The sequence below is a fragment of the Bufo bufo genome, chromosome 7, assembly GCF_905171765.1.
Source record: "Bufo bufo chromosome 7, aBufBuf1.1, whole genome shotgun sequence".
Lineage (NCBI taxonomy): Eukaryota > Metazoa > Chordata > Amphibia > Anura > Bufonidae > Bufo > Bufo bufo.
Window position 1 is genome coordinate 215,438,996 of NC_053395.1, and position 19,609 is coordinate 215,458,604.

At 41.5% G+C, this 19,609-nt stretch overlaps 1 protein-coding gene across 1 annotated transcript in view; it reads right to left on the reverse strand.

Annotated features, from left to right (window-relative positions):
- Window positions 1–19,609, reverse strand: part of THSD7B (thrombospondin type 1 domain containing 7B) — a 594,761-nt gene that overhangs the window by 367,097 nt on the left and 208,055 nt on the right. The window contains 2 exon segments of the mRNA XM_040440450.1: window positions 1,053–1,298; window positions 5,466–6,276. Coding sequence (XP_040296384.1) covers window positions 1,053–1,298; window positions 5,466–6,276 — 1,057 coding nt within the window.

A 19,609-nucleotide genomic window follows, 5' to 3' on the forward strand; every position in this document is an offset into this window, starting at 1 on the left:
GTTGATTAGCTGATTAGAGTGTGACACCATGAGGGACATTTATCAAGCTTTTTACGCCACAAGTGGCATAAAAAAGTTGAAGATTATGGTGCACGCCACATTCATTTGCACATTTTTTGTGCTTCTTGCCACTTTTATGAAATGAAAAGGGGAGGGACTTAGCAGAAATAGTTGGGCTCCGTACCTACCCACCGCATTCACTATAACTTTTGGTAGAAAGTGTCTGAAGCTATAGCTGAAGTCTGCGCCAGCCTGTGAAACCACCTTAGCTAGCTCTAAACTAATCTGGCGCATCTCTGCCCTGTTGTGCGCCAGATTAGTTTAGAGCTATCTAAGGTGGTTGCACATGCTCAGTTTTATCCTTCAACTGCCACCAGGCGGATCTACTTTAGAAATATAGCAGAGCAATTAGAGCAATGAATGAGGAGATCTCTGGATCCATGTGAGGTGCAGGGCTGGTTCTAGCGTTAGACATAGATTGTCATGGACTAATTGTTTACATTAAAGGGGTTCTCTGGGCTTTTAATATTGATGACCTATCCTCAGGATAGGTCATCAATATCAGATCGGCGGGAGTCCAACACCCATCACCCCCAGCCATCAGCTGTATGAAGGGAAGGCGTGCGCAGTGTCCATGTGCCATCTCTCATCTCTCTTACTGCTCGCTGTTGCTATGTCTATGGCAAAGCAGCGGCGAGCAGAAAGAGAGACAGTAGACGGCACGTGCACATTGTGTGCGCCTTTCCTTCATATAGCTGATCGCTGGGGGTGCTGGGTGTAGGATCCCCGCAGATCTGATATTGATAACCTATCCTGAGGCTAGGTCATCGATATTAAAAGCCTGGAGAACCCCTTTAAGCATGGCATAACTTTAAGCCAATTCTCCACCCACTTGTTTGCCAGCATTGTAGTTTTCTATAGGAGGGAGTCCTTCACAAATCCTTGACCAACAAGTGGCAAGAGGTAAGTGACCAACCTGGACTAGGCCCTCTCTCTTCCCAGCTGCATGTGAAAAAGTAACAACAAGAGGATTTAGATAAGAAGGGACATACCCAAGACAGGGCAGCTGATGTCCTCCTGTTTCACATGCCTCTTCTTCTTCCAGGGCCGGACAAGGTTTCCCTCCTCCAATGGCCATGTGCTTGACATGTCTTCTCCTGATTCGCAGTCCAAGGACAGTCCCTTCGGGCTGACAGCTCTTAGAACAGACATTCCATTCAGACCACTCTGATACTTCGCAGTCTTTTGGCAACATACATGACTGGTAATGCAGAGGCATGTCGTCCTGGGTGCAGATGCTAAGATAAGAAAATTACATCAATTACTTTATGTCAAATTGTGCATTTCAAGGATTAGGATGTCCATCAAAGAGTAAAAACAAATGATTTTAGATGCAAGTAAATGTTATTCTTTGAAATTTCACATTAAACCCTTTATACACAAGTGGACAAAATTGTTGGTACCCTTCCATTTATGAATGGTCACTGGTCAATTTGTTATCACTTTTCCTCTTGTGGCCACGTCCAGGGAGGTTGGCTACAGTCCCGTAGACCTTAAACGTCTGAATAATATGTGCAGCTGTAATAACAGGAGCATCAAGCTGTCTGGAGATGGTCTTCTAGCCTTTACCATGTTTGTCTATATTTTTTATCTGATCTCCTGAGACAATTCTCTCTTTAGCTTCCGTTGGTCCATGCTCAGTGTGGCACCCACCATGACACCAAACAGCACAGTGACTACTCTTCACCTTCTAAATACAAGTTTGAAGACATCTGTGATGCTGATTACAGGAAACACCTTGGTTTAACCTGTCCTTGTGGTCAAATTATTTTCAATCTTTTCTAAGGGGACCATCATTTTTGTCCAGGCTGGTTTCATAATTTTTTAAAAAATTTTATTATTATTCTGTTGAACCACAATTCAAAAGCAATGTCTGATTTTCATTAGTTGATTTTCAAGAAATTTTTATTTATTAGTACATTGTTAGTTTCACGTTATTTCAGTGACCATTTTGGGTTTTTCTTTCCTTAACAGAAAGTTACCAACAATCTTGACCACGTGTAAATGTTTCTACTGCAATACCATACCTGACCACAAGGCGTGCTATTTAGAAAACCTTGCCAAGAGCATGGAAGCCTAGTCCTACTTTAAGCATACCTAAAGGGAGAAACTTTATTTCTATAATCCAAGGAAAAATATTTTAAGAATTAAACGGGGCTGATATATAAAAGCCTTACCCAAATTATACATAGATTTGCACCACATGAAACAGCACCCCTGGAGGTCCAGCTAGGACAGAATAGCAACACTACCCACTGTACAAACAGAGCTCTATGCAGCTCCACTGCTGCTTCCTCATAGTATATGATGAACACTGTATTAGTCTATGGACATATTTCTGTCAAATAACTCCAATATGTTGTCTATAAAGAAATAAATAATTAACATAAATAAAATTAAAAAGAAATAAATAAAAATACAATTAAAATATAAATAGATGTTACCAAAATATATGACCATATTGCAGTGTGCCAGCCCTCTGGGAAGGTGCGCTGTGAGTCATAGAATAGAGATGGAGGATAGGAATAGCGGTTGTGGAAATAAGGGTGGTTATAGTCCTCATGATGCCTAATCCCTGCTCCAGAAATACCTGGGCTGTGCGTGCAGTGAATAGAGGGGCACACCCTGGACTTTGGGGTCTCCTGCCTGATGGTGGCTGGGGTGCCCTTTATAGTAGATGGCTGGCGGGGTGCAAGGCAGGAGGACAGGTGCTGAAGCAGGCGGATGCTGGAGACCATGACCAGGCCAGCTTGTTCAGGAAGAATAACAGTCTCCTTACTGAGGATGATGGGGGTCACAGTGCAAATATCAGCAGAAGTTTTGAGATATGTAACATCACAGGTTTTTCTCCCCCAAAATACACTAGCTCCAAACAGAGTAATTGCTGTGTATATATATATATATATAGAGCTAAATTTGAATTTTTCACACCAAAACAAACATTATAACTACACAGCACATGATCAGTCTGAATAAATATTTTATTCATTTCATATCAAATAATGCTTAAAAACCAGTAGCAGTGGCATACATATACAAAAGAAAAGAAAAGAACCACAATGGAGAAGTCATATACCAAAGAAAAGATCCATTTATGAATGGCGCTAATATGTATTCAAAGGTATTGGGAAGATATCCAAAATTGCAGTGCAATCCTTTCATGCAAGTATACCAAAATACATTTGGGGGGAATAGTCAAATTACTACAGTAAATCCATCAAAACAAAGTGCCTAGTGCAATATATCATACGCAAAATTCATCAAGAAGTACATAACACCACAAATAGTACCGACCAGTGTGGCTCTGACCCCGATGCGCGTTTCGCATATCGCTTCCTCAGGGGATCATGTTTTTCCCAAAGGCTGTGTGTAGAGGTAGGCAAGGTGATAATTCCCTCTACGTCTCTTTCTGATTACACTATGCAATCTTAACAACTGACCAAAGACATGCAAATCCTAGATTGGATGGCCTATGCCTCTCAGAAGGCAGTGAACTCAGACCACGGTGCACAGTGTTGCTTTTGATGAATTAGTCCACCCACTCTCATAAATGGTCCTCAACATTCTGTAAATGTCTGTTCTGCTTTCTCTTAGAGGTCAGACCTTGGTAGAGTTGCCTTTTGGTAGCAGGACACACCAGCACATCTTCTCTGTAGCTTGTCTAACAGAAGACCATCTAGACAAGGAGGCAAGACCAGACCAACACCCACCAACAATAACCAATGTGTATCTGTTAACCATTTTCCTCCTACAAACAGCCATTTGGAACACATAGGGCATAAAGTATATAGCTTGAGCAATGAACAATGTTTCAGTTTTAGCAATGAATCACTGCGTTAACTCTTGAAACATAATATTAACTCTTTTTGCACTGATCCACTTGGTCACTGCAATACACACAAATGATTTTCCTTCCACAGGCATCTAATGAATGGAAAACATTAAATTCATGATACATTCAGCAGTAAATGGAGAGCCCACCATGTATGCATGCTGTTCTATCATTCAATCCGGGGGCCCTGTTATGGGTGGGACCTGCACCTATCTGACATTGATGGCATATGCTAGTGATATGTCATCAATGTGTGAGATGGCAATACTTCTTTAAACTTCTTCTTGCTGGATTTCCTTCTGGCATTGGGTCAAAAAACTGCATCAAAAACTGCAGTGGTGCTTAAAAGAAAAAAGCATTGGGGCAGATTTATTAATCCTAACACTTAGAGAGTGTAAACTTAGACAGACATTGTAAAGATGAGCCAAGTTTAGCAGGGTGCCTCAGGCAGGATAATGAATTTGGTGTGTCTTTAGTCACTGTTATCTAACTTTACACCACCTATTTATTGGCTTACGTTGCGCCAACTTTTGCGCAAAAACTTTGGCACCCATTAAGGGATCTTAAGCCACACCACCTTTCAACCAAGGTTACAGTAAGCCTTGCCCGTCTTCAACAATGTCACAGCTATTTTCTGGTAAGCCATGCCTCCTTGCCAAGGGATGAGCAAAATGTATGTGAAACACACAGTAAATATGGCGCAAAGCTCGTAAACTATTTCTTTGGCTTAAATTGAGCCAGAAATGATCCCCACACGTATTTGCAACCGATCTTCAGCAAAATCCACATGACTAATATACAGTTCTAGTTTTGGCTGCAGATTAGAGACGAGCAACTCGATTCTTCAAAATCAGAATTTGACCAAATTTTTATGATTTTTTTTTCGAATTGCTAGTATCAGAATTTCTTGAGATTTGATTTGGGCAAATGAAAGAGATTGAAAAAGAGAGAGAGAGAGAGAGAGAGAGAGAAATACTTTTCCAGGCATTCAAAGTTCTTTCATTGTACCCGAATCAAATCACAAGGTCGATTCAAACAAATTGGACCCAAAACTGTTTTTTTTGGAGAAATTGACTCATATTTACTGTAGGTTTGACGTGGATTTCACATTCTTTATTGCAAATGGTGAGAAATCCACAGCCTAAATTTTAATGTTATAGATTTAAAATCCATGTGAAGAAATGTGCAGATTCCATTGCAGAAAATTAGATGAAATGTAAAAATCAAAATCTCAAAAAGGTAACTTTTTGGAATTATGGCTCAAGAGAAACATAGCTAGTGTGCCAGAGGCATGTTCCTTACCCTGTTATCCTTTTCTTAGCAATGACCTACCAAGGTGCAACCAGACACAACTGGGAAATGGGCAATGATACCCCCGTAAACACTATTCTGGACTTTACAACAGCTCTTGGTTGGCTTACCTTTATTTGTACTAAAATTGTGGTGCACATCATTTATACATTTGGTGCATCTTAGGACTCCACTTAGCCACATAAATCTGGTGCACGGTTACCATATTTGTAGGCACACTTGCCAAAATAAATCTGCCAATTGTATTAATAATGTATCCTACCTTAGTAAAGCATTCTTTCCATCGCTCCGTGCACACTGCACCTGTCTTGTCTGATAACCGATCTCCAAATCCAATGTTTCTGAACGCTCATAAGACCTGGAGCCCTCTTGTCTGAATGTGCTTCTTTCCCCAGAATCGGACCCAAAATCCAACATGGTTCTTCCACTCAGATTCATTTCTTTCAAATGAGGCAGCCTGCATTCACTCCATGGTCCGACCTTAAGACTGTACGTATGTTCCTCTTCTCCGAAAGAGCAGTAGTTTAGAAATGGACAAGTCCTCCATTCCGTGAGGTTTGGACAATCTGCCCCACCATATGAAGGTGGAGAGATGACGGAACGAGTTCTGTGCTGGAGATGGGTTCCACAACTTTTACTACAGGTAGACCATGGTGAGAATTCGGAAACAATACAATCCTGGGGGCAGGGTACCAGACAAGTTTGTTCTGTTGGTGGCCGTGGTGAAAAATGTTCACAGATAATGGAATTTACAATAGACTTTTGGATCTTGTGGATACAGGTGACTTCTCTATGCTGTAAACCTCGTTGAGCCGTGACACACTCTAAGGTTCTGATTTTACCATCGTTGTGGGCAAAGGGCACAAGAACACAAGTGTCCCATTCTGAGGGCTCCCAAAGAAAGAGGTCCCTGTGCCAGTCACAGATTTTAAAGCAATTCCTTTGGCTTGCAGGCTCATCCTGTGGATCACAGTTTTTGATGTGAGCCACCCAACCTTCTCCATGCTCACACCAAACTGAGCGGCTTTGTAGTCCACCAGGTCCACATTCACCTATGCACTGACCCCATGTTCCTGCAAAACCAATAAGTATTCATTAGTAAGTATTCATCATTCATAACCATACTACTACTGTGTAATGGACTAGGCGTGGATGCTCTAAATAATCTACCAGACGCATATCTGTCCAACAAAACTGTATTTTGCCTCCTTGACAATCTGTTCTGGTATTATAGTAGTTAAAATGCTGTCAATGGGGGTAGTACTATAATACTTATATTCTTCTACAAAGGAAGTATTATTACAGTAGTTATATTCTTGTATATAGGAGCAGTATTATAGTAGTTATATTCTTGTACATAGGAGCAGTATTATAGTAGTTATATTCTTGTACATAGGAGGCAGTATTATAGTAGTTATATTCTTGTACATAGTAGCAATATTATAGTAGTTATATTCTTGTACATAGGAGCAGTATTATAGTAGTTATATTTTTGTACATAGGAGGCAGTATTATAGTAGTTATATTCTTGTACATAGGAGCAGTATTATAGTAGTTATATTCTTGTACATAGGAGCAGTATTATAGTAGTTATATTCTTGTACATAGGAGGCAGTATTATAGTAGTTATATTCTTGTATATAGGAGCAGTATTATAGTAGTTATATTCTTGTACATAGGAGGCAGTATTATAGTAGTTATATTCTTGTATATAGGAGCAGTATTATAGTAGTTATATTCTTGTACATAGGAGAAGTATTATAGTAGTTATATTCTTGTACATAGGAGCAGTATTATAGTAGTTATATTCTTGTACATAGGAGCAGTATTATAGTAGTTATATTTTTGTACATAGGAGGCAGTATTATGGTAGTTATATTCTTGTATATAGGAGCAGTATTATAGTACTTATAGTCTTGTACATAGGAGCAGTATTATAGTAGTTATATTCTTGTACATAAGAGCAGTATTATAGTAGTTATATTCTTGTACATAGGAGGCAGTATTATAGTAGTTATATTCTTGTATATAGGAGCAGTATTATAGTAGTTATATTCTTGTACATAGGAGGCAGTATTATAGTAGTTATATTCTTGTATATAGGAGCAGTATTATAGTAGTTATATTCTTGTACATAGGAGCAGTATTATAGTAGTTGTATTCTTGTACATAGGAGCAGTATTATAGTAGTAATATTCTTGTAAATAGGAGCAGTATTATAGTAATTATATTCTTATACATAGGAGCAGTATTATAGTAGTTATATTCTTGTACATAGGAGCAGTATTATAGTAGTTACATTCTTGTACATAGGAGCAGTATTATAGTAGTTATATTCTTGTACATAGGAGCAGTATTATAGTAGTTATATTCTTGTACATAGGAGCAGTATTATAGTAGTTATATTCTTGTACATAGGAGCAGTATTATAGTAGTTATATTCTTTATAATGGGTATTAGAGTCCGGGCTTCAGATGAGTTGGTCTTTGTTCCGTGCCCTGTGACCAGAGAAATGATTGAAAAAATTGAAAATATAGAATCGGGGGATCAAATTGTCTCTTGTAATTAAACAGAGGTTAATGCTTTTTCTAATTCTCACTGCTATTCCCCAAACGCATTTCAGAGCCAAAGGTGTTCCTCCTTCAGTGGAGCCAAAGGTGTTCCTTCTTCAGTGGACCACTGAAGAAGGAACACTTTTGGCTCCGAAACGCGTTTGGAGAAAAGCAGTGAGAATTAAAAAAAGCATTAACCTCTGTTTAATTACAAGAGACAATTTGATCCCCGGATTCAATATTTTCAATCATTTCTCCAGTCAGACTGCACGGAACAAACACCAACTCATCTGAAGCACGGACTCTAAGACCCAGGAGAAACAAACCTGCCCATATTACGTGGGACGCCACGTGGGAGGTTTAAATCACGTGGGACGCCGCGTGGGATCTGATAAGCGGGCATACACGGAAAATCGGCAAAAGCAGGCACCAGATCCGGGGGCACATCATTACTACAGGATTGGTAAAGTACCCTATGCAACACCATATACCTATATATCGCACAATAAGGAGGTGATCAAAAAAATATTGCGAGTGTTATATGGACACTTCAGAACAACTTTACGCAACAACACTCTCCTTATTACAATACTAAATACTTGCATATAAGTGCGATAATTAAGAAACACAGTGTTATCTATGCAAGGTGTATTCATAAATCTTATAACATCACCTGTGGTTGAACAGAGCAAAATACTACATGTGCTGGAAATATCGCTGTCTTCAGACTGGTGTATAACAATTTGCGGATACATAATATCATTGATTTGAAAAGACCTTAACTATAAAAATTACTAGGTCCAAACAACCTATTTCCACCTCTTAATTCAAAACCTTTTTTATTCTTTTACATTTTTTCAATAGGAGATTTATTTTTAAGTATTTTCATTTTTATTTTATTACAAGTGCTTCCTTGACAATTGCTCTATATTTTATGACATACAGGTGAAACTCGAAAAATTAGAATATGGTGCCAAAGTCTATTATTTATTTCAGTAATGCAAACTAAAAGGAATTGCATTAATGCAGCTTAAAATTTGAATTTTGTGAAAAGGTTCTATATTCTAGGCTCAAAGTGTCACCCTATAGTCAGCTAATTAATCCATACCCCCTGAGCAAAGGGGACCTGAGATTGAGACTTTGGGGTTTCTTAAGCTGTAAGACATAATCATCCAAATTATAACAAATAAAGGCTTGAAATATCTCGCTTTGCATGTAAAGAGTCTCTTTCATATATTAGCTTCACCTTTGAAGTTGCATTACTGAAATAAATGAACTTTGCACGATATTCTAATTTTTCGAGTTTCACCTGTATGTATGTGAATATCTTAAATATGCACCAATAGTGTGAGGTTGGACGGACGTTTTTCACCAGGTGACGTCCACCCATCACATTGGTATTCACCCTGTATTTATCGAACTTTAATAAATCTCATTATTATTTTTAAAAAACAATTCAAGATGTGTCCATATACCACCAGAAGATAGAGTGCCCCCCATACTCTATTATATTTATTTATATTTTTATATATTTATTTATATATATATCTATATTTATATATTATACTACGATTGATACACCTGCTTCCACCAAATACTGATTGAGGCCTGCCAGATACCTGCTTCCACAAATACTGCTCTTCTCTAAGGACTTTTGTCACAGGGTCATTTTTAAAATGACAGGCAGAGGAAGAGGCAGGCCGTTCCGCAGGGGTGGTAGGGGTCGGGCAGGTGCACCAGGCCGGAGCCTAAGTGGGAAGTTGGAGAAGGTGCGTGTGATTACGTCAAAGGACGCACTAGAGTTGGTTGAGTGGCTCACTCAGCCTTCCGCTTCTACACCCTCCTCATCCTCTGTATCTGCACCCTCTTCACTCTCTGCTGTGTGCACTCCCAAAGACACCACCACGACCATCATAGCCCCTCCACTCAAGTCAGAGGAATTATTTTCCCATCCATTCCCAGACCTTACTGATGCAAAGCCATTCTTGTCATCGGATGAGGAAGAGTAGGTAGTAGCGGCCACCACCCAGCGGTCTGACGACAGAACCCAGATCAGTCCAAGGAGGGTGGTCCACACTGTTGCTGCCTACTCCGAGATCTCTAATGTCAGTGGTGGTGAAGGTGACGATGATTACGTGCCGATGGACGTCACGTGGGTGCCCACAAGAGAGGAAGAGGAGGGGAGTTAAGAGGGAGAGATGGACCAGCAGATAGGGAGGAGAAGCAGACCAAACATACATTGCACAGGAGGGAAAAACTAGACTGCTAATGTATCAGGAGCGAGCCATCAACCAGGCACGGTCACATATGGCGCTCCCAGGACACTGACACATGGCTCCGCAGTGTGGGCTTTTTTTTTTAACATGTCAGCTGCTGACAATAGTGTTGCCATCTGCAGCCTGTGCTGTCAACGCATAAGTCCCGGTAAACCCAACACTAACCTAGGGACGACCGCCTTAAGAAGGCACCTGGCCTCCCATCACCAAGCCCAGTGGGAGCAACGCCGTCAGAACCCACAAAGCCACACTCCAGGCGCTTCACGTCCTGCCTCTTCTCCTTCTCCTTTCTCCTCCAATTTGTCCTCCACTCTACCTTCCACCATGCCGTCGTCGCGTTCATCTGGCACAAGCTAGTTAGCACACTGCTAGCCTGCCAACTATGCCATATAAACTGGTGGACTCGGAGGCCTTTAGAAAATGTGTGGTCATTGGCACACCGCAATGGAAAGTCCCCCGAAGGAAATATTTCTCCCAGAAGGGCATCCCCGAGCTATATGGCCACGTTCAGCAGCAAGTGAATGTATCTCTGGCACACAGTGTCGGTGCCAAAATACATCTGACCACAGCCACGTGGTCTAGCAAACACGGGCAGGGAAGGTACATAACATTTACTGCCCACTGGGTGAACCTTCTGACGGCCATCAAGCATGTAACCCGTGGCACCCGTGTGGATTTGTGCTACCACCACGTATTGCATGCAGGCCTGCCTCTTCTTCTCCTCCTCCTACTCCATCCTCCGTCTCCTCCTCCGCTGACTCCTCCTTTTCCATTGCTACCGCCTCTTCCGCTGCACCCCCCAAGCTCCCCAGAACCTACTCGACGTCCCAGGTGAGACGTTGCCATGCTGTGCTGGGTCTGTTGTGCCTGGAAGCGAAGAGCCACACCGGTCCTGCACTCCTTTCAGCTCTGCAGTCACAGCCCGATCAGTGGCTAACCCCGCTCACTTTGACAGTGTGCGACAACGGTGCCAATCTGCTGAGTGCGCTTAAATCGGACAAAAAGACACGTGCCGTGCATGGCACACGTCTTGTCGTGCAGAGATTCGTTGCCAAATACCCCGGGTCCAGGACAGGAAAATCTCTGGCTATTTTAGAAATTCTTACACGGCGATGGCTCGCCTTGCTGATGTTCAGCGGCGAAACCACCTGCCCGTCAGACGTCTGATTTGTGACTGCCCGATGCACTGGAACTCCACCTTGAATATGCGCACGCATGCAGACTTCTGCGGCCATTTGATGACATCACCAAACTAGTCAGTCTGCAGCCAGGGCGCCATCAGTGACATCGTACCTTACGCCTTCTTTCTGGAGCGTGCATTGCGTCGTGTCATTGATCAAGCCGTCGAGGAGCAGGAGCTGGAAGATGAGGAAGTCGCAATGCTGAATGAATTCCTGGGGGGGGGGCTACTCCATCTGAGACAAGTCAGCAGGAGTCTGAAGAGGAGTCAGAGGAGGATGGTGGCTGGGGTGAGGAGGAGGAGGGGGAGCAAGAAGAGCAGGCTTTGAGGGGGACTTTAAACTTTTCGGGGATCCCTGGTGTTGTCCGTGGCTGGGGGGAGGAGACCGAGGACGACATTCTCCTTGGCGATGAGCATGAGCCAGGGCGCTCCACCGCTTCCTATTTAGTGCCAATCGGGGCCTTCATGCTCCAGTGTTTAAAGAGGGACCCCATATAAAAAGCATAAAGGGCAAGGACCAGTACTGGGTGGCAACAAACTTATACCCCCGGTACAAACACAAAATAGCGGACATGTTACCAGCATCACAGAGGGCTGTCAGAATGCAGAACTTCCAGTCCTTGCTACGGGAGATGCTGCATTCTGCTGTTGCGGGCGCTGGCAGAGGAATTCCCACCCACAGCGAAACAGGTGCGAGTACCAATCCTACCGCGCATGCAAGAAGAGGGTGGTTTGAAGATGTGTTGGTCACTTCGGATATGAGATCATTCTTGCAGCCAACCCATCGACAGCCTCCCTCCGGATCCAGCCTCAGGGAACGCCTAGACCGTCAGGTGGGTTAATGGCCGATGTGGATGCTCTGAGAGGCGAGGAACCCCTTGACTACTGGGTGTGCAGGCTTGACCTATGGCCAGAGCTGGCACAATTTGCCATGGAACTCTTGGCTTGCCCATCGTCCAGTGTCCTGTCCGAAAGGACGTTCAGCGCAGCAGGGGGGATCGTGACCGATAAGCGCACTCGCCTAGCTCACGACAGTAAGGCATGGAATTCAACACCTGTGATGACCACGTGTAATTGAATTTCCTCATGCCAGCCCACACATATCTGCCACCACACAGAACAAAAAATATTCCTTGTCTTTTATATATATATATATATATATATATATATATACAGCGACTTAAAAGGCTGTTCGGTGAATGCCTAATTTCTGCCACCTGTACTGGCCGACAGTAAAATTGTTATCCAGTGACCGCCTAATATACCTCTAGCCACATCATCACAAGTTCTTTTCTGTCAGGTGAATGCCTAATTTTTAGGGCCTGTTCTCCCGTGGCCTAAAATAAAAAATTTCTAGGCTCCAGCAGGGCACATTTTTGAGAGTTTCCCTTTAAGACGCATAAAATTGGCCCCTGATTAAAGGGAACCTGTCGCCGGGATTTTGTGTATAGAGCTGAGGACATGGGTTACCAGATGGCCGCTAGCACATCCGCAATATCCAGTCCCCATAGCTCTGTGTGCTTTTATGGTGTAAAAAAAAAATGATTTGATGATTTGATACATACTTGTTAATTTGCATATGTATCAAATCGTTTTTTTTACACAATAAAAGCACACAGAGCTATGGGGACTGGGTATTGGGGATGTGCTAGCGGCCATCTAGCAACCCTTGTCCTCAGCTCTATACACAAAATCCCGGTGACAGGTTTCCTTTAAAATACATATTTTTATGTCACTGTCCATGTTGTGGGACTATTTGTGCATTTCTAGTAAGTATTTGGTGGCTGCAAAAATGACATGAAGGTTTTTCAGGTTCGCCTACCATTAAAGTGAAGGGGGCCCGCCGCGAACGTGCGGTTTGCGAACATTTGATCGCGAACGCGAGTTCGCAAAACGTCCCGGGCGATGTTCGTCCATCACTACACCTTTGTCAGAAAGGTGCTCAGAGCTGACGCTCCTTCCCTTCCTCCTCTTCTTTGCAGACATTATTCAACAGCATAAAACAATGTGTTGTCTTCATCTCCACTGAAAGTAAATGTTTTACTGGTCCCAAAGAATGAAATATCCATGGGATTTGCGCTTCTATTTATGTCTGGTTATAACTTTCGCTACAATAACTTTATTAACATGTTCCCATACATGCACACACACATTTTTACAGAAGACACAATAGCTTAGCTGTCTCATCATAGATGTCTGAATGCTGCCATCACTTCATTGTTAGAGCCCTGTCATTGTTTTGCTGCTGGCGGCTTTATCTTCTGTAGTCTATGTCGGTTTCTTTATTTGGCGGTTTTGTTTCAGATTTCTGTATTCCAACATTTTTCAAGGTTACAGTATGTATAAAAATTAGGGCTGAATACAGTGAGGTTGTGTAGATTCTGCACAAAAAGATGAGCCATATCCAATGACAGGTGCTTTTTGAGGACACTTTTATTTATAAATCAAAATATTGGGCACGAAACATAATTTTTTACCGTCGTTATATCGACGATTTGATCCTAATTTGGGAAGGTGACCTTTTAACAATAAATAATTTTATGGAAGACCTAAATTCAACCAATTGGGGTCTCACTTTTTCAGGCATAAGTGACAAGTCTAAAGCTGAATATCTTGACCTGGAATTAAAAATAAACAATGGATCAGTCAACACACGAACATTTTTTAAAGAAGTCGACTGTAACAGTTACTTGGACTATTCAAGTGAACACTTTAAGAAATGGAAGAAAAACATTCCGTATAGCCAATTTAAGCGAATTAGGCGCAACTGTTCCAGAAACGAAGATTTTGTTATACAAAGTAATGTCATTCGGTCTAGATTCCTACAAAAGGGCTATCCAATAGACATTATAGATACAGCCTTTAATAAAGCAAAAGCGTTGACACAGCTAGAATGTCTGGTAGGAAGCAAAAAACAAAATGACACCAAATACCACAATACTAATTTTCTTACCACCTATAATAGCAACCACATACAGTATAGACCAAAAGTTTGGACACACCTTCTCATTCAAAGAGTTTTCTTTATTTTCATGACTATGAAAATTGTAGATTCACACTGAAGGCATCAAAAACTATGAATTAACACATGTGGCATTATATACATAACAAACAAGTGTGAAACAACTGAAAATATGTCATATTCTAGGTACTTCAAAGTAGCCACCCTTTGCTTTGATAACTGCTTTGCACACTCTTGGCATTCTCTTGATGAGCTTCAAGAGGTAGTCCCCTGAAATGGTTTTCACTTCACAGGTGTGCCCTGTCAGGTTTAATAAGTGGGATTTCTTGCCTTATAAATGGGGTTGGGACCATCAGTGGTATTGAGGAGAAGTCAGGTGGATACACAGCTGATAGTCCTACTGAATAGACTGTTAGAATTTGTATTATGGCAAGAAAAAAGCAGCTAAGTAAAGAAAAACGAGTGGCCATCATTACTTTAAGAAATTAAGGTCAGTCAGTCAGCCGAAAAATTGGGAAAACTTTGAAAGTAAGGGCTATTTGACCATGAAGGAGAGTGATGGGGTGCTGCGCCAGATGACCTGGCCTCCCCAGTCACTGGACCTGAACCCAATCGAGATGGTTTGGGGTGAGCTGGACCGCAGAGTGAAGGCAAAAAGGCCAACAAGTGCTAAGCATCTCTGGGAACTCCTTCAAGACTGTTGGAAGACCATTTCAGGGGACTACCTCTTGAAGCTCATCAAGAGAATACCAAGAGTGTGCAAAGCAGTAATCAAAGCAAAAGGTGGCTACTTTGAAGAACCTAGAATATGACATATTTTCAGTTGTTTCACACTTGTTTGTTATGTATATAATTCCACATGTGTTAATTCATAGTTTTGATGCCTTCATAGTCATGAAAATAAAGAAAACTCTTTGAATGAGAAGGTGTGTCCAAACTTTTGGTCTGTACTGTAGATATCCGAAAAATTCTGTCCAGGCATTGGTGAATCCTAAAAAAGGATCCCTTCCTGAACTCAGAAATAACAAAACAACCTTCTCTAGTATTTAGACGAGCAAAAACACTGAAAAATATGCTAGCCCCAAGCAAATTGAAGAATAAACGAGAAGAATTCACCAGATCAGTCAGCGCTAAGACTCCGGGGAGCTATAGATGCAATCAACCAAGATGCCTCTGCTGCAGATCTTTAAATATCACCACTTCTTTTTTGGGTCGAAATGACGAATTTTTTTAAAATTAAGGACGAATTGAATTGTGGATCGTCAAACATCATCTATCTTATCACATGCCCTTGTAATCTCCGTTAGGTGGGGCGCACTATACAGACCTTGCGCAATCGACTCAATAAGCACAGATCCATTGTGAAGAAAAAATTCCTCCAGCATAGCATCTCCAGACATGCTACCATCCATCACCAAGGTTCTTTTCTGGGATTCACGGTTACCCCGATTGAGCAAGTCCGATCAAACGGATATATAATATTATCCAGACTCTGAGGAAACGCGAGATGTTCTGGATATATAAATTGAACTGCCTCAATCCATATGGCCTGAATGAAGCTTTTGAAATCAATTTATGAAATCCCCTATACCCCCCCCTTGCCACTACCCATGCCACAATAATCTTTCCTCCTTCGATATTGCCGTGTCCCTCCCCTCTCTTTACCTCACCCTGGACACCCATGTTCCATTTATCCCCCCCCCTACATCTATCTTACCTTAGACACCCACCTAAGGATCTATTTATTCTTCTTATAGTCATTTCACATATTTTGTACTTCTTCCATTACCAAAAGATCCATGTTACTGTAGTAATCACAATCAGCAGTCTTTTTACATTTTTACATTCTTCTTATCCCGTTTTCTCTTGCCACCTCATGTAATGAATAGATGTATCTTAACCACCTCAGCCCCCAGTGCTTAAACACCCTGAAAGACCAGGCCACTTTTTACACTTCTGACCTACACTACTTTCACCGTTTATTGCTCGGTCATGCAACTTACCACCCAAATGAATTTTACCTCCTTTTCTTCTCACTAATAGAGCTTTCATTTGGTGGTATTTCATTGCTGCTGACATTTTTACTTTTTTTGTTATTAATCGAAATTTAACGATTTTTTTGCAAAAAAATGACATTTTTCACTTTCAGTTGTAAAGTTTTGCAAAAAAAACGAGATCCATATAGAAATTTTGATCTAAATTTATTGTGCTACATGTCTTTGATAAAAAAAAAATGTTTGGGTAAAAAAAAAATGGTTTGGGTAAAAGTTATAGCGTTTACAAACTATGGTACAAAAATGTGAATTTCCGCTTTTTGAAGCAGCTCTGACTTTCTGAGCACCTGTCATGTTTCCTGAGGTTCTACAATGGCCAGACAGTACAAACACCCCACAAATGACCCCATTTCGGAAAGTACACACCCTAGGGTATCTGCTGATGGGCATAGTGAGTTCATAGAACTTTTTATTTTTTGTCACAAGTTAGCGGAAAATGATGATTTTTTTTTTTTTTTTTTCTTACAAAGTCTCATATTCCACTAACTTGTGACAAAAAATAAAAAGTTCTATGAACTCACTATGCCCATCACGAAATACCTTGGGGTCTCTTCTTTCCAAAATGGGGTCACTTGTGGGGTAGTTATACTGCCCTGGCATTCTAGGGGCCCAAATGTGTGTAAGGAGTTTAAAATCAAATTCTGTAAAAAATGACCTGTGAAATCCGAAAGGTGCTCTTTGGAATATGGGCCCCTTTGCCCATCTAGGCTGCAAAAAAGTGTCACACATCTGGTATCTCCGTACTCAGGAGAAGGTGGGGAATGTGTTTTGAGGTGTCATTTTACATATACCCATGCTGGGTGAGAGAAATATCTTGGCAAAAGACAACTTTTCCCATTTTTTTATACAAAGTTGGCATTTGACCAAGATATTTATCTCACCCAGCATGGGTATATGTAAAAAGACACCCCAAAACACATTCCTCAACTTCTCCTGAATACAGAGATACCAGATGTGTGACACTTTTTTGCAGCCTAGGTGGGCAAAGGGGCCCATATTCCAAAGAGCACCTTTCGGATTTCACAGGTCATTTTTTACTGAATTTGATTTCAAACTCCTTACCACACATTTGGGCCCCTAGAATGCCAGGGCAGTATAACTACCCCACAAGTGACCCCATTTTGGAAAGAAGAGACCCCAAGGTATTCGCTGATGGGCATAGTGAGTTCATGGAAGTTTTTATTTTTTGTCACAAGTTAGTGGAATATGAGACTTTGTATGAAAAAAAAAAAAAAAAAAATCATCATTTTCCACTAACTTGTGACAAAAAATAAAAAATTCTAGGAACTCGCCATGCCCCTCACGGAATACCTTGGGGTGTCTTCTTTCCAAAATGGGGTCACTTGTGGGGTAGTTATACTGCCCTGGCATTCTAGGGGCCCAAATGTGTGGTAAGGAGTTTGAAATCAAATTCTGTAAAAAATGACCTGTGAAATCCGAAAGGTGCTCTTTGGAATATGGGCCCCTTTGCCCACCTAGGCTGCAAAAAAGTGTCACACATCTGGTATCTCCGTACTCAGGAGAAGGTGGGGAATGTGTTTTGGGGTGTCATTTTACATATACCCATGCTGGGTGAGAGAAATATCTTGGCAAAAGACAACTTTTCCCATTTTTTTATACAAAGTTGGCATTTGACCAAGATATTTATCTCACCCAGCATGGGTATATGTAAAAAGACACCCCAAAACACATTCCTCAACTTCTCCTGAGTACGGAGATACCAGATGTGTGACACTTTTTTGCAGCCTAGGTGGGCAAAGGGGCCCATATTCCAGAGAGCACCTTTCGGATTTCACAGGTCATTTTTTACAGAATTTGATTTCAAACTCCTTACCACACATTTGGGCCCCTAGAATGCCAGGGCAGTATAACTACCCCACAAGTGACCCCATTTTGGAAAGAAGACACCCCAAGGTATTCCGTGAGGGGCATGGCGAGTTCCTAGAATTTTTTATTTTTTGTCACAAGTTAGTGGAAAATGATGATTTTTTTTTTATTTTTTTTTCTCATACAATGTCTCATATTCCACTAACTTGTGACAAAAAATAAAAACTTCCATGAACTCACTATGCCCATCAGCGAATACCTTGGGGTCTCTTCTTTCCAAAATGGGGTCACTTGTGGGGTAGTTATACTGCCCTGGCATTCTAGGGGCCCAAATGTGTGGTAAGGAGTTTGAAATCAAATTCAGTAAAAAATGACCTGTGAAATCCGAAAGGTGCTCTTTGGAATATGGGCCCCTTTGCCCACCTAGGCTGCAAAAAAGTGTCACACATCTGGTATCTCTGTATTCAGGAGAAGTTGAGGAATGTGTTTTGGGGTGTCTTTTTACATATACCAATGCTGGGTGAGATAAATATCTTGGTCAAATGCCAACTTTGTATAAAAAAATGGGAAAAGTTGTCTTTTGCCAAGATATTTCTCTCACCCAGCATGGGTATATGTAAAATGACACCCCAAAACACATTCCCCACCTTCTCCTGAGTACGGAGATACCAGATGTGTGACACTTTTTTGCAGCCTAGGTGGGCAAAGGGGCCCATATTCCAGAGAGCACCTTTCGGATTTCACAGGTCATTTTTTACAGAATTTGATTTCAAACTCCTTACCACACATTTGGGCCCCTAGAATGCCAGGGCAGTATAACTACCCCACAAGTGACCCCATTTTGGAAAGAAGAGACCCCAAGGTATTCGCTGATGGGCATAGTGAGTTCATGGAAGTTTTTATTTTTTGTCACAAGTTAGTGGAATATGAGACTTTGTATGAAAAAAATAAAAAAATAAAAAATCATCATTTTCCACTAACTTGTGACAAAAAATAAAAAATTCTAGGAACTTGCCATGCCCCTCACGGAATACCTTGGGGTGTCTTCTTTCCAAAATGGGGTCACTTGTGGGGTAGTTATACTGCCCTGGCATTTTCCAGGGGCCCTAATGTGTGGTAAGTAGGTAAATGACCTGTGAAATCCGAAAGGTGCTCTTTGGAATGTGGGCCCCTTTGCCCACCTAGGCTGCAAAAAAGTGTCACACATCTGGTATCTCCGTACTCGGGAGAAGGTTGGGAATGTGTTTTGTGGTGTCATTTTACATATACCCATGCTGGGTGAGAGAAATATCTTGGCAAAAGACAACTTTTCCCATTTTTTTATACAAAGTTGGCATTTGACCAAGATATTTATCTCACCCAGCATGGGTATATGTAAAAAGACACCCCAAAACACATTCCTCAACTTCCCCTGAATACAGAGATACCAGATGTGTGACACTTTTTTGCAGCCTAGGTGGGCAAAGGTGCCCAAATTCCTTTTAGGAGGGCATTTTTAGACATTTGGATACCAGACTTCTTCTCACACTTTGGGGCCCCTAAAATGCCAGGGCAG